We start from the raw sequence: 15,432 nt of genomic DNA on the forward strand, positions 1-15,432 counted from the left end.
TACTCAGAGGTATTTGTTAAGAATGAATTTGTAACAGTTAGGTTCAAAAGGCAGGGATATGTGTTTGGTTTGCATATGCAAAATGTGCATAGAATGTTCTTACATATTAAGAAATGTAATGGGGATAAACAATTTCCTCCAGAGGTTTTTCTCTGCACAGGGGATTGTGTAGTTTTGCCCTGAAGGCAGTAGCTGGAAATAGTGAGTTAAGGGACATTTGCCTGTTTTCTGCGCCAGTAATGGTGGAAGGAGATGTATAAACATTGCACACATTACATTACAGCCAGGCATATTTAATGCTATGCCTGGGCGTGCTTTAATGTATGCAGGCCCTGATCATGGATGCATTTGGGGGAAGGGATGGCAAGCTGCCCTGCGTCTGACGTCATGACGCAGGAGCGAGGAGGCGATGAGAGGAAGGTGCAATAAACACACAGGGCGTCTGCGCCTATCTAAGTAGGACAATAAAGTGAAAACGGTATCAATGTTCTAACAATGGATTTGTCAGACATGCTTGTTCTTAAAGTTTTCCTGTTCGTGTACTTACTAAACCACACCCAAGGTGAGTGAGGCGTTGTGAGAGAAAAGCGTTTCAAGTTGTGTTAAATCCATGAAGCTAAGAGGAGGCTGGTGTTAGCTCACAGAGGGATCAGCAGGGCCTGCTTGTTATGAACAGGACTGCACCCTTTTTACCGTATTACTTCAAGCTAACAAATCACATATAGCGTAAAAGCTGACTTAGATTCGTGCTGTCGATTGAAGTAAACCGGTATTGATTGGTTATTTCTGTGTGTTGTCACCGTTTTTATTGTCAGCTTTGTGTCGGTTTTGTTGTTATCGTGCGGATAGCGCCGACAGCCATTGTTATGAGAAGATGGAGATGCCGACCGGGTTAACGGACCGTTAGCTTTGTGCTAGCTAACACTTTAGCCGCTAACATCACGATTAATGTGAGGAACAACACATGTAGCTTCTGTCATTACGTTACCTGCACCGTGTCAGGGTTTACCATTTTACATGGCTGACAAGTTTTAGGGTTTGCTGGCATCGTTTTTCTTGCACTGTTGTCACTCGTCAATGCTTATGCTATTGTCGCTATTCTCTGATTTACCTCAACGCTGCTGTCTATTTGAGAGATGTGTATAATGTGTTCCTGCTCAAAATTGCTTTTACGTAAAATGCTCCATTGAATTGTGATGTACCTAACGTTATGGCATCCTGCACCTGCTATATGTATCCCGATGCTGTGCTTTTAAATCGGTTACCTGCAAAGTAATGAGCTACATAGGATTTAAATCGTCTTGTATAAAATGCTTATTCGTTTCATTAGGGTCCATATTTCTATTTGGCAATCGGAATACTTTTTTATGTAAAACTCAATTTCTTGTCAAACTATCTAAAGCAGCAGTAACAACTTTATTTGTTTTATTATAGGACTTCCTTTTTATTCAATGCTTATAATATTTGTGTTGTCTAGTCCTTGAGAGGTAAATATATTGGAGAATAGGCTTGGCCTTCACTTCTCATTTTCACCTCAATGAAAAATTTAATGTTAGCAACTGAATATTTCATACTTCACATGAAAAGAAGAAGCCAGCTGAAGCCTGGGCTACTTACCCCTGTTTCTTCAATAGTTGAAACTCTGAATCCTATAATTTATGGCTCTGTAGTCAGGCATAATTATGTACCAGGCAGTACTAATTATACTGTATACTGAAAATACTTTCTCTATGTTAAGTGGCAAGGATCTGAGCTTACAGACTCTCCAATATGCTCATAATGCTGGTTAAACACATTTAAAAATGTTACTTTCAATAGGACTTAAATGGCCTGAACAAAATTACTACCTTTTCTTGAAAGAGAGTTTGTCAGATTTCTTTTGAGTGTGAAGCTTGTGGTGAACGGGTGGGAATTTCTTTCCTCGGAGCCTACCTCCCACTCCACTGGTGGCAAAATAATTATGCTGTGATGCTGGGGGCTGTTGTTAAGCACAGCTTCAATACAGCATTCAAATTACTTACAAATAAATAGCTCAATTTAAACATTCAGACCATACTGATTCGCTGTCGGTTTGCATCATTTTAATCCTACCTGAAAAAACATGTGCCTAATCTTCTATTTTTAAGGCAACCTAAAGGATCCTAATATGTACCATACCTCAGTTACCTACTCTAAAACCTAGCTGTTATATTGTAATGTTGCATATAAGACCCAAATAAGACTGTATAGTGCTTGAAAAATATTGCATAATTAACACAACTAACATTGTCATCTGCTAATAATAGTCGATGTAACACCGTGGTATCAGGCTGTTACAGGATTATGGACTTGTATGTTAGGTTTTTTTTGTTCCTCATCATTTGCTCTTTAACACCTTTTTCACTGGCAAACGTATGTGTTTTATCCCTGTTCGTATATATACAACCCGCACTAAATAAGATTGAACATAAATCCCAGGATGGCTGTCTTGTAAACAGATTAGATTTCATAAGGATCTGTATTTTGTTACATAATAACGCTTGTACTTGTATATTTGAAGCTAAATATGAGGTCCTCCTTTTTCTTCCCCAACAGGACACTATAGAAATCCCCTGAACAAGTACATCCGTCACTATGAAGGTCTCACCTACGAGACAGAGGTGGTACACAGCAATCATCAGAGGGCCAAGAGGGCGCTCTCTCATGAAGACAAGTTCCTACATTTAGATTTTCACGCCCATGGAAGGTGGGTCAATTCTCCAGTTATATACCTGAAGGGAAGTTCTGTCTGGATCTCTTTCTGTTTTTATGTCTCCTCTTTATTTACCTGTCTGTCTGTATACCTGCAAAACGTATCCCCTATGCCTACCTTCTTGTCAGCTGTAGCAGAGATTTGCGTATGTGTGATTGACAGTTTTTACATTTAATCCTGTTTTATGGAATTGCAGACCTGGTCAGGGGCATCACATTTGCTCCATGGTGAGGAAGGGTCAGTCTCTCTTCTGTCTGTGTAGTTTCTATGTTCTCATTAAAGCTTAAATTACTCCTCCGTTTCCAGGAAATTACCAAGCATTGATTTTTAGTAATCTATTAGTTGTTCAAGACATTTTTGCACAAATATCTCATTACCCAGGTCCAGCTTCTAATTTGTGAAGATTGTAAAATTATAATTGTTAAGCTTGGGACATTTGGTCGAACTAAAAATCTATTTGCCTTAAGAATTAATTGAATAATTCATAAGATTAACCAGCAGAATAATAATTAATGAAAATAATTGTAAATTGCATCCCTGGTGTGGGTTTGTTCTGATTTCTTGTCACATTTTCCTCCCTTTTTATTGTATAATAAAGTGATTACAGAACAAGTTCAGGGTCACACCAAAAGAGAAAAAACAAAGTAAGACAAGGCTGAACAACAAAAACAAAGGGGACGAGATTTTCCACAGTCTGAATACATGCAGGTCAGGTGAAGTAGAAACTGTTAATGTGTTGGTGTGCATGTTAGTTAGCCGTGTAATGGCTCCGCTGTTCCTGTTCACTTGATACCTGGGTGGGAACCCCTTAAAGCTATATATGATGGATGAACACATGTAGTCTTTATTATGGTTCTTCCTCCAGCATTTTGCAGAGGTGTTGTTGTTTGATGGAAAGTGTCCACACACTTCATGACAAAGTCAAGACCATCTGGCTGGGCTTGGCAAAGGCTGCTTATGGTCCGGCCTGTAGCACGGCCTGCTGTTTCCAAACCGATGCTGCTTATTAGGGAAGACAACGCAAAGCGCCGTGCAAGCCAACACACAGAGGAAGATGTCTGTTCCTTTGAAAAGCAGAAATGTGTTGGCTTCTTTTTCTTTTGAATTCATGACAAAGCTTGAGACACCACTCATTTTTGATTTGCTTCACCTGATCCACCTTCCCTTTACTGGTGCAGTGAGAGAACATGTTCGAAGATTTAAATGTATCTTCCATTTTCTTCTTACATTTTCTTTTGTGATTTAAGTCATACCAGAAAACAATTGTGATAAAATGGGTTCATTCAGATCACCAGATGTATTTGTAATTAAGTACAGTTTGATTGTCTTATCTAAATTGTACCCAAAACCCTGCTTTCTTGCAGATAGTTTGCAGTTAAAACTCTGGTCTACAGAACAGTAACTTTCACACTATACAAGGAACCAAAAAGAGCCCTGTTTGTGTTTCAGGGAACTCTAGGTTTGCTGTAACACCTTTGTTCCTCTGCCATATGTTTGATCAACAAAAACAGCATCGTTTCAAGATGTCCCATTTTCCCCTCTGTTACAAGATAAGCCTGCAGTTTCCCTTCTGCAACAGAAAACACCTCAGATGTTTTTCTCTGGCAAACCATGCCCTTCCTTTCACCCTTTTCCCCCTTTAATTTGCATTTCCCTTCTCCTCAAAGACCGGGTGGATACTACTTACCTCCCAAAGAGAGGCCAAATTTAGATCCCCACCCAAATACAAAGGCTCTCACTGTGTGACATGAATGAAACGGTTTAAGGAAACAAAGTTTTTGCAGAAAAGATAATCTGTTGTTTAACGCTGTTACCTCCTTCATTACATTTTTGAGTCTTTTTTTCCTATTCCCTGAAGTGTGATTTCTTTGATTTCAGGCATTTCAATTTACGGATGAAAAGGGATACCAGCTTGTTTTCTCAAGATTTCAAGGTAGACGTTTCAGGAGATGAGGTTCCATTTGATACCTCTCATATCTACACCGGAGAAATCTACGGTGAGACTGAAGTTCTTATTTAAATATACTTGTTTTAATATAAGCTACAGTGATGCTTGCTCTTGTGTGAATCCTCTGACACGTCTGTAATTTGGATTCCCAGGTGAGAAAGGGACCCTGACTCATGGCTCCATTGTGGATGGTAAGTTTGACGGCTTCATTCAGAGCTACCAAGGCACCTACTACGTGGAGCCTGCTGAGAGATACCTGGAGGGCAAAGACGTTCCCTTCCACTCCGTCATCTACCATGAAGATGACATACGTGAGTCCCCAGCAGCTACGCAAATACTGACAGGCTGTAATCATCGTGTATGTGTAATTGGATGCATATGTAAATGTGTGATCAGGAAGTGCAAGGTTAGGGCAGCTGAGCTGAAGGAGGCAGACTGGTGTGATCGCCCCCCAGGGAGCAGAGATACCCGTGGTGCTCATTAGCGGAGTAACACGATCTTTCTCTCTGGCTTCTGGCTCATTTTAGCACTCTTACCAATGTTGGTACTTATAGTGAGCACTAGGCATACTTCACTTCAGCGGCGCCCCCTAATTTCACATCATCTGTGTACATATAGTATATAGCTGAGGGGCAAATTAAACAGAAATGTGAGAGGAATCGCTAATAAGAGCCACAAAGAAAGTAACGGCTCACATAGCAAAGCTAGGCTCAAGTGGCGTGTAAGCACATCCATTAGCTCAATCATGAATAGCAGCAGAAATAGAGAGACTCGGGGGGGGTTAAGTAGCTAACATTGTCTTTTATAATCCTAACTGTGTTGTGGCTGCCTCTCTCACTCAGACTACCCGCACAAGTACGGCCCAGAGGGAGGCTGCGCTGATAGCTCAGTGTTTGAAAAGATGAAGAAGTTCCAAGCCTCGGCCGTTCAGGAGCCACCCAAGGTGAACCTCACCACACACCACAGTAAACCGCAACAGACTCTATTAAAGGGATATGAATATCTTCGTCAGGGTCAGAGATAACCATGAGTACTCTTTTTAAGTCTGTGTGTGATATATTGACTCAGCTTTTGTACTTTCTATCTGAATATGGAACTTATACCATGAACACACTGCAGCTAAAATCACAGCCTAAAAATACCAGACATTATTTATTCGTCCCATGTTTAGGCAGAATTAACATATATATATGTTTTATTTAACTGCCCATTTCCTACTCTCCCTCTCCTTCCACCAGGAGCTCCACACTGAGGCGAGCTCTAATGACCCGGTGCTGCTGAGGAAGAAGAGGATGGCGCAGATTGAGAAAAACACCTGCCAGCTGTTCATTCAGACCGACCACCTCTTCTTCAAGTACTACAAGACCCGGGAGGCTGTCATCGCTCAGGTAAATCACTGTCACTCACTTGGTTATCCATATACATGCTCACCAAAACTGTGCTGCGTAAGTAAAGTTAATATTATGAATGATTAGGGTTCGTTTTTTAAGATACATTCAAAATGTTGAAGCTATGATTATTTTACACCAAGAACAGACATTTTAAAGCGAGCTGTTTGTCAAAAAAGAGACGTTGTTGTTGTTGTTGTTGTAGATGCCAATTTCTAATGTCCCCCTCTTTCAGATCTCCAGTCACGTCAAAGCTATCGATGCTATCTATCAGGGAACAGACTTCATGGGCATCCGCAACATCAGCTTCATGGTGAAAAGGATCAGGGTAAGTCTCAGACTAACATGTTTTGATTTAAATCTAAAGTCCATTTCTCCCTCTGAGCTCCTCACTATCATCCTATTCTGCAGATAAACACCACCAGTGATGAGAGGGACCGGTCCAACCCGTTCCGCTTTGCCAACATTGGCGTGGAGAAGTTCCTGGAACTGAACTCGGAGCAGAACCACGACGACTACTGCTTAGCTTACGTCTTCACCGACAGAGACTTTGATGACGGCGTGTTGGGTTTGGCCTGGGTCGGAGCCCCTTCAGGTACTAAAAGACATCGATAATCAGAATTTCTCATACAAAGTTATTATAATATTCATTATGCTTTGTTCTGTGCACATTGTCACGAACGACTCACAATCTTGGTTGAATATGAGATTATTCTAAAAGGAAGTTTAATTGTGTCTTATCTGAATGGCACATTGCAGCAACACCATGAAACGTGTCAGTGGTACTTGGGATTGCAAATGCTGATTGATTCCGACTGTTATGAGAACCAAGCAGCTTCAAATACCAACTCAGACAATATGCAGATGTGATGATTCCCAAAGGTTTCATTATGGCCCCTCGCCATTTATCCGCTGCACTCTGTAACTCAGATGTTTTCTGTGCTGCATTCTTAATTTGAAGTGTTAACGGAGAAATATTGCACTGTTGAAATCTTTAATATACTTTTGGAGGGTGTGTGTCTTCTGGTGGCGACGAGGATCACTTTAAGTTTAGCCTTTTGTAACAAATCACTTTCATTGTGTTTATGAGTGAGGCATTAAGTCATCCAGATTAAAAAATGGTCCGTGACATTAATCAGATCCTCCCTCTCTAATGAGCTAAAGTGATTCATGTTTTGTGGCTGTGGTTTCTAAGAAAGTTTGCTCCAACTTGTGCTTTTCTTTCCCAGGGAGCTCGGGAGGCATCTGTGAAAAGAGCAAGCTGTATTCTGACGGAAAAAAGAAGTCTCTCAACACTGGTATAATCACTGTACAGAATTATGCCTCCCACGTACCTCCAAAAGTCTCCCATATCACTTTCGCACATGAAGTAGGACACAACTTTGGCTCCCCGGTGAGTGACTTAGATGTGCCACGCTTATGCACGCTGGAAATTAATTCAATTGTCTCCAAAACATTTTTCCCCTTCTGTTTCTCAACCGGTTTCTTCTTCTCGCATTCACAGCATGACTCTGGATCTGAGTGCACTCCAGGAGAATCCAAGAGCCAAGACAAGAAGGAGAAGGGCAATTATATTATGTATGCAAGAGCAACATCGGGAGACAAGCTCAACAATAATAAGTTCTCCGTCTGTAGCGTGCGCAACATCAGCCAGGTGCTGGAGAAGAAGAGAGGAAACTGTTTTGTCGGTACGTCTTACTGTTTTAATTCTGACCCTGCTTTTCTTGAACGAATGCGTTAGGGGACATTTTAAACCCAGTGCCCTATTTACTGATTTCATTCAGGCACCAATATCTGCTGGTAGCAGCTTTGAAAAGCAACCTTGGCATCAGGCCAGGACTATTTTTACCCCCAGTTTTTGGTCTGTCGTAGAATTTTTTGGCTTTAGGATATTTTTTTTGTCACACTTAATTCAACTGTCAAATCAGAAGCGTAGCAAAACATGTAATTTTTACTGTATATGGCTTTTGGAAGCTTAGTTTATTCTGCACCTGCTGTTTGAAGTCTCCATCTTGGCGGACCAGGGAAATATTAGCCTATGGCGAGGGCTTCAACTCTGGACACCTGTTCTGTGTTGTGTTGTTGCCTCTCCTCAAACAAACAAGAAAAGGTCTGTTAGAGTTTAGTGTTGCATTCTCAAGGGTCTGTTTCTGTTTGAAAGATTCGATTTGTTGCAGCAATACATTGTCCTCAGAACAATATTTGTTTGGTTTTGTAATGAGACAGGGCTCAAACTCTTTTAGCCTTCAGTGCAGCAAGTCAAATCATGAGACATCTTCCAGTTTTCAGGGACAAGCATCAATGTTTGTTTCCTTCCCCAAACAGAGTCTGGTCAGCCCATCTGTGGCAACGGCCTAGGTGGAGCCCGGAGAGGAGTGTGACTGCGGCTACAGCGACCAGTGCAGGGACCAGTGTTGCTATGATGCAAACCAGCCTGACAACAAGAAGTGCAAGCTCAAGCCCAACAAAGTCTGCAGGTAAGATGCTGTTTTAGTTTTCTTGACCATCTTGTAGTTTCATAAGGAAAATCTGTTAATTTGTGATTATCATTCACCAAACTCTTCTCTTTCCCACAGTCCCAGTCAGGGTCCCTGTTGTACTCGAGAGTGCTCCTACAAAGGTCGTAATGAGAAGTGCAGAGAGGAGTCGGAGTGCGCTCACCAGGGCATGTGTAACGGAGTCGGCGCACAGTGCCCCACATCCGAGCCAAAGGCCAACTTCACCGCCTGCCACGGAGAGACTCAAGTCTGCCTCAACGGGGTAAGTGGCTGCAGACTTCCCACCTGGTAGAACCGGTTGTTATAGCAGCTTTATTTCCATACCAGTCAGCGTCTGATCTGGCCTGTCCTCATGCTCCTCCCCTGCAGGGCTGCTCCGGCTCCATCTGTGAGAAGTACGGGCTGGAGGCCTGCACCTGTGCCAGCCAAGATGGCAAGGACGAGACTGAGCTCTGTCACGTGTGCTGCATGGAAAAGAGTGAGTCATTTACCCTTTTCACTGGCCGTTTTTTAATATCATGTGCTGGAGGGTTTGTCCTTTTCATTTGAATTGTGTTGACTGTCTGTGATTCATCCCCACAGTGAATCCCAACACGTGCAGCAGCACAGGATCGGAGCGCTTGTCTCGTTTTTTTAATAAGAAGGTGACCACGCTGCCAGCCGGCTCCCCGTGCAATGACTTCAAAGGCTACTGTGACGTGTTCATGAAGTGCCGTCTGGTCGATGCAGACGGCCCACTGGCCAGGCTGAAGAAGGCCATCTTCAACCCAGAGCTCTATGAAAACATTGCCGAGTGGATTGTGGTACGTATCAACGTCTTTGATCCCGATTGGATGGTTGGTTATTATTTGTAGGTGTTTTTTTGTTTTAATTTGGGCTTGATTCTCCTCTCTAGGCCCATTGGTGGGCGGTGCTATTGATGGGCATCGCCCTCATCATGCTTATGGCCGGATTCATCAAGATCTGCAGTGTGCACACACCGAGCAGTAACCCCAAACTTCCTCCTCCCAAACCTCTTCCAGGTGAGTGCATGGAGTCACACAGAGTGTTCATTAAGCCAGAGGAAATGAAAACGTTATATTATTATACATGTTTTGTACATGGTTTGCAATTTAAATCTGTTTGAAGTTAATTGTGAACAGTTAATGTTACACTTGTTGAAAGTGTATTTGATAGTGTCCATATCCTGAAAATAAAAAGTATTGGTTATTGCTGTTAAGCCTTATGCACTGTTTTACACCAAATACTATACAATACTAATACAAAGTGACAGTAGCTGTGTATTTTTTTTCTTCCTTAATGGGAAAAGGATCAAATTGTAAATAAATATGATGATTGTTGCATGGAAATATGCTTCAATGCTTAGATTCACAAATACAAGTTAGAATTACAATGGTCAGAGTGTTTGGGGAAACGGTTTCCTGAGAGTAATTGAAGATTTTGCCATTCAGAGTTAGATTTAATGTTTTAAATAAGGCCCAAATTAAACTCTTAAGACTGAATGTGGCATGTTTGCATAGGATAAAAGGCAGTACATTAATCCGAATAATCGGCCCCACTGTGAACAGTCAGTTTGAGGAATTTATTTCACATTTTCCGTTCAGTCCTTTAATGTTCTTTGACTGAATCTTCTCCTCTTGTAACGCAAATGTTAGGTTTTGTATAAAAAGCTTTTAAAATGAACAGACCTTGAGTCTCAGGACTTCAGAAACATCTTCTTTATTGCCGTACCAGTGAATGTGTGAAAATGACTCACTGTGGGTTTGGGATGTCTCAAAGGAAAGACGTAGAAGGTAATCAAAGAAAAATGGCGGTCCTGGGTCACACCGGGAGTCTGCCGTACAATTTAGAGCTTCAGCAAACATTACAGCTTACCATGCTTTCATCTCATCATCTGACATGCCTCCAAAATGATTACTGTACATTCTGACACACAGCGAGCCCAATTTGGTTTGACTCATCTCTCACAGTGAGACGTGCAAGGAACTTGCAAGATTGTTGTTACTGCAGTGCAGGCATCAGTAGCAGAGTGTCAGTAGGAGCAATTTTAGCTTACACTCTGTCTTCTAACAAGCTCACATAACTGCCTTCTCCCCCAACAGGCACTTTGAAGCGGCGGCGAGCGCAGCAGCACGCTAACTCCCAGGTGCAGAACCAATCCCAGCACCCGCACGGCCACCAGCACGGACACGGCGGCCAGCGGCAGCCCCCGAGGCAGCCTCAGCGTCAGGCGCAGCCGCAGAGGCACCACCGCCAGCCCAGAGAGAACTATCAGATGGGCCAGATGAGACGCTGAGACCCCGCCCCACCCCCCTCCCCCCAATGCCTTGGCTCCTCCTTGTGCCTACAGTGGGAAACAAAAAGCGTCACTCCATCCAAAGAAAAAGCCTGACATGGTTGTTAGTCGTCATCATATCCTCCATTTACAGACAAAAACAGACATGTGAAAAAGAGAAAACACTATCTAGCAACTCCATTGGTTCTTTGAGGAGTGGACTCGACCATCAGCCATTTCCAATGCAGTGCGATCAAGCATCCTTTTCCACCTTTCTTTTCTTTTCTCAGTTGAAGGAGTGCCAAGGAGTTAAGGAATCATGTGTAGCTTTAGTACATTCTGTGATGTGTTTTTGTTTTATTGCAACGTCTTCTTGAGTGACACGCCCGTGGCTGCTGGTGAATTGTTCCGTGATTTTTTTCCATTTTTTTTTCGCCATTCTAGCCAGGAATGAGAGACACTCGGTGGGGATTTGCGACACTTGATTTACACATGTCAAACGGCAAAAGACACAGGCTCCGGTCTCTCGTGCAGACCGTCTTCTGCATGTGACTGTACATATTTAGTGTATCATAAGTGAAAACAAACTATTTCTTCTACTGTAAATGTGTAATTCTTCACTTTTTTTCTTTTTGTTTCGGTTAGTGCTCTCAGGACTCTTAACACGTAATTGAAGGAATAATGGTTGTGATGAGTTCCTTGGACGTTGCTGTTGAGGATTTGGCGCCATCAAGTTCTCTTTGCAGTCGTCCAATCAGGTGGATCTCTTTCACGTTCGTCAGATGGATAGATTTCAAATTTGAAGGTCACCATATCCCACTTTTTCAGGCCTTCTTTGTTCAAGGTCCCTTTTTTCATCTTTTTTTTTATTGTCTTGCTAACATCATGTTGCGGAACAAGCTAAATGAGGTGAAGAGTGTTGGAACAGAAAGGGAGGATCACCTTTTATTGTCTTTACCGAATTGTTTTTGATAAAGAATGAATAACCACTAACTGAAGCTGAGGACCGTTCTACCTGCTCAGATATGAAGACGAGGGAAAGGCTGCTGTGGCTTATTTTTAGAAGTGAGAGTGTATCATGTTACAGAGTTAGTTTACATGAGTGTGGAAATGAATTGAATAACGACTCCGGTGTAGATGTATAAAAAAAATGTTAGAAGAAATCATTCTATTATTCTTCAGATAGCCAATCTAAGAATCGTTCAATGTGGGCATGCAGACACATTTATTAAATGTGACTTTTAATTGACCAAGGTCTGTAACATTTGTATGTCACGCAATGCTATTTCCATTGACAGCTATTAATGTGAGTCTTAAAACCAGTGGAAGGCGCAGTGTAACGCAGCAGTATTGTCGCACTACTCACACATCTCCTCAGTGTGTTCACTAGTTTCACAAGAGGCAAGCTGCTGCTGTTTCTTTTTTATTTAAACTCACCTGCTGTTTACTCAGATTTCATTACGGACTGAATCCCCTTAAGAGCTCATGAGTGCTGGCCTCTATTAACATCAGTGTGCTATCAACAGCTGATCTTTTGAGCACAGGTTTCGTAAAAACACAGGAGCCAGTGAAAATGGAAAACATGAAGGAGAGGAGATGGTTTGTTGTTGGATTTTCTGACCTCAGGTGTTTTCTTCCAACCTTCGCTGCAGCACAGCATGAGGGGCACTTTGGAAAATGACAACATGATAACACTAAGCAACAAGATTTGATTTTCTGGTAAGGATATTTTGTGCAAAATGTCATGTTTAACTCGCCTAAAAAACATTTCTCCCACCAAATGGGATGTGGCGAGTGGGTGAGCAATTTGCTATAGACACATTTTGCACAATATAATTGACAGTTTGTGCTCTGACTTTATTTTATCCTAGCATTATCATTTTTAAATGCATGCAATACTAATCACAACTAATATCTTACAACACTGATGGTTGTAACATTCACACATGTGCTCTGGAGGGGACGTATAAAATAACGTGTCTCACGGTTCAAAAGGCCGGTGAATTTGGCCGGTCGGCGGTCGCTATATAACGTCTCATGTCTGTACAAAGTGGAGGTCTTTTTAAATTTCATCCTGGAGGCTGGATCACGCCTGTTAAAGCCTGGAGAATCTACGTGTAAACTTGTACAGTACTTCGAAAAATTTGCATTTCATTTGAAAATGGAAAAATGACATTTTGATACATCAGTTTAATTTTTTGTATTCTAATTCCAGTTGTTCGAAAATGTTCATATGTGACAAACTTTCCTCTCCTCTTAAGTTATTTATGTTCTTCTATGTGCTAGTTGAACTGGAGTTTGCTTATGATACTTTTCTCCACCATCATCGTTGGTAAAAACAATTCAGGGTGATGGAGTCAATGTTACATTCTCATTTCTGTCTTTGTTCTCCTGTGGCATGGTTTGGGTAGAAGAGCAGAGGAATAATGCCTGTAAATTTACTTTCTTTTTAATTTCGTAGTCTTGGTAAAGTTTTTAGATAAACGTGCACTGAAAATGTCCAAATTGAGTTGAAATGTTGTAGGTGATGTAGGCCGAAAGAACACGATTAAAAAGTAATACTACTGTCTGATTTTAATGTTCACTGTGTTTTATACAGTATCGGAAATTTTTGTTCACTTTGAACATTTTTACTAAAAAAAAATTTCAAATTGTATTGTGCAAAGAGATGTAATTTTTGGAGTACTTGAAATGCATTAATTAAAAGACTCGTTCAAAAATAAAATAGACCCCTGTTTACTGTCCGTCATGTGTGCTGTTTTTCTGTTTTCATTTTGTCGTTGTGTATATGCTGAGGATGAACTGAGAGGAGTTTAAAATGGCACAGATTTTACAAATGGAGATCAGCTTACCCATCAGAAAGAGTACGAGTTTATTTATAAATGTCATCTGGAGCTCGTGGTGATTTCTGTGGAGTTGTTTCAGATTCTGCTTGTGAAGTCTGCTACCTGTGCTCGTGTACATTCAACTTGTTATTGTATCATAATGTATGAATGTTTTGAGATGAAAATGTTTTCTCAAAATAAATAGAAAAAAATGTGTCAAATGTTTATAAACCAAGGGTCAGATTTATAGCATCCTCCTGTTGTGTTCAGAGTTTGGAGTGTGGCAAAGAGCAATGAGGATTTGGATTACAAGTTGTTTTTTTTACAGGGATATATAATGAGTCATACTGAATTATAATGACAAAGAAATCACATAATACTGACCTGCAACTTGTTATTCAATGCCAACAGTGGTATCGGTCATCCTCTTATCTGATTTTGTCATTATAATTCCTGCATTATCAAGAAGTCTGAGGTTTAAAGAAGAAGCGATTTAAGGATGAAGTCCCTTCTTCCGTTTTATCTTTCAAATGTAGAATCGATTTTATTTAGAATATCTGATGAAGAAATTACAAATAATGTTTGCTTTTTAATTTACCACTCTCCCAACTGTTGCACTGAAATGTTGACTTAAATTAATTCTATTGTGTCAACAGAGTTCACATAACTATATTAGGTTAGTTGAATGCAATAATATTAAGTTAGGTTCAACTTAATATTATTGCTTTCAACTAACCTAACATAGTTTTGTGAACTCTGTCGACATAAAACATTTAGTTAAAGTCAACGTTTCCATTTAGTCAGTGTGGGTTTTTGAGACTGTATCCTTAATTTCTCATTTATATTCTTAAATGTTGGTAAGTAACTGTAACTCTGCTCCCTCAGCCGAATGCAGTAGATGGGCGTCCAGCAGCAGAGGGAGTAGCTGCTGAAGCGTTGGGAACTGAGGTTTTGGAGAGTAAACAACATCAGCAGCACATACAGCTTCTCACTCCTCTGTTTCCATCACTCCAACAACCATTCACACCTTCAACTCCGGGACTCCAAATATTGTGCAGGCCTCAAAATGTATGACTAAAGTGGCAGAAGGAATTTGATGCAGCTGCTCAGACACTTTTATTTGACAGCTGTTTATACACAGAATAATCCATGTGTGTGTGTTTCTTTATTAATTCATTGCCTAAACTTATTGATGGCTTTTCCTGGAGTGATGACGTTCACTGCATAGGAAAGTGTATGTCCGATCCAGGGAGCACGCATTTGCACATCCAGTGGAAAGTGGCCTGCCATTGATTGTCAATGTGGATCCTCGACTGTCACCCACAACAAGTTTAGGTTCAATATTGTCTAGATAATGCAGGCGGTGAGTTTTATTGCAGTAGGTTAATAATGCTTATACTGATGCTGTATTCCATTTTCTCTCACCTCTCTTCAAGCTGATGTGCCTTTAAATAATGCCCCAGCAGAGATGACAACAATGTTACCGCACTGTGTTCTGCTTTTAGAGTTCCAGCTCGGTGCGAGGAGCTGACGCCACAGATGAGCAAGCAGCACCTTTTGTTTCTCCTTGCAGTGACAAAGCATCATTGTAAAGAAAGCACCCAGGAGCATCACCCACACTGAACTGAGTGACACTCGCTTCGATGATCAGCTGACCCTGAACACAATCTTACTATATAACTCCTAGTTCAGTGTCGAGCGTCAGATAGTGCTCACTAGATTTTCAAAGCACAATATTAACAAGTAACAATTGAGAGAAATAGTTTT

General features: G+C 41.1%; 1 protein-coding gene across 1 annotated transcript; it reads left to right on the forward strand.

Moving 5' to 3' along the window:
• The first annotated feature begins 394 nt into the window (after positions 1-394).
• On the forward strand, positions 395-13,584 carry LOC134875897 (disintegrin and metalloproteinase domain-containing protein 10-like). The gene is given in 17 exon segments (XM_063900633.1): positions 395-562; positions 2,575-2,725; positions 4,610-4,728; positions 4,832-4,990; positions 5,522-5,622; positions 5,918-6,067; positions 6,303-6,395; positions 6,479-6,662; positions 7,297-7,460; positions 7,572-7,755; positions 8,393-8,424; positions 8,426-8,544; positions 8,644-8,827; positions 8,935-9,043; positions 9,148-9,368; positions 9,461-9,587; positions 10,668-13,584. Coding segments are annotated over 17 exon segments (2,358 nt in total). The 5' UTR covers positions 395-495; the 3' UTR covers positions 10,862-13,584.
• The last annotated feature ends 1,848 nt before the right edge of the window (positions 13,585-15,432 follow it).

This window comes from Eleginops maclovinus, chromosome 2 (genome assembly GCF_036324505.1).
Source record: "Eleginops maclovinus isolate JMC-PN-2008 ecotype Puerto Natales chromosome 2, JC_Emac_rtc_rv5, whole genome shotgun sequence".
Lineage (NCBI taxonomy): Eukaryota > Metazoa > Chordata > Actinopteri > Perciformes > Eleginopidae > Eleginops > Eleginops maclovinus.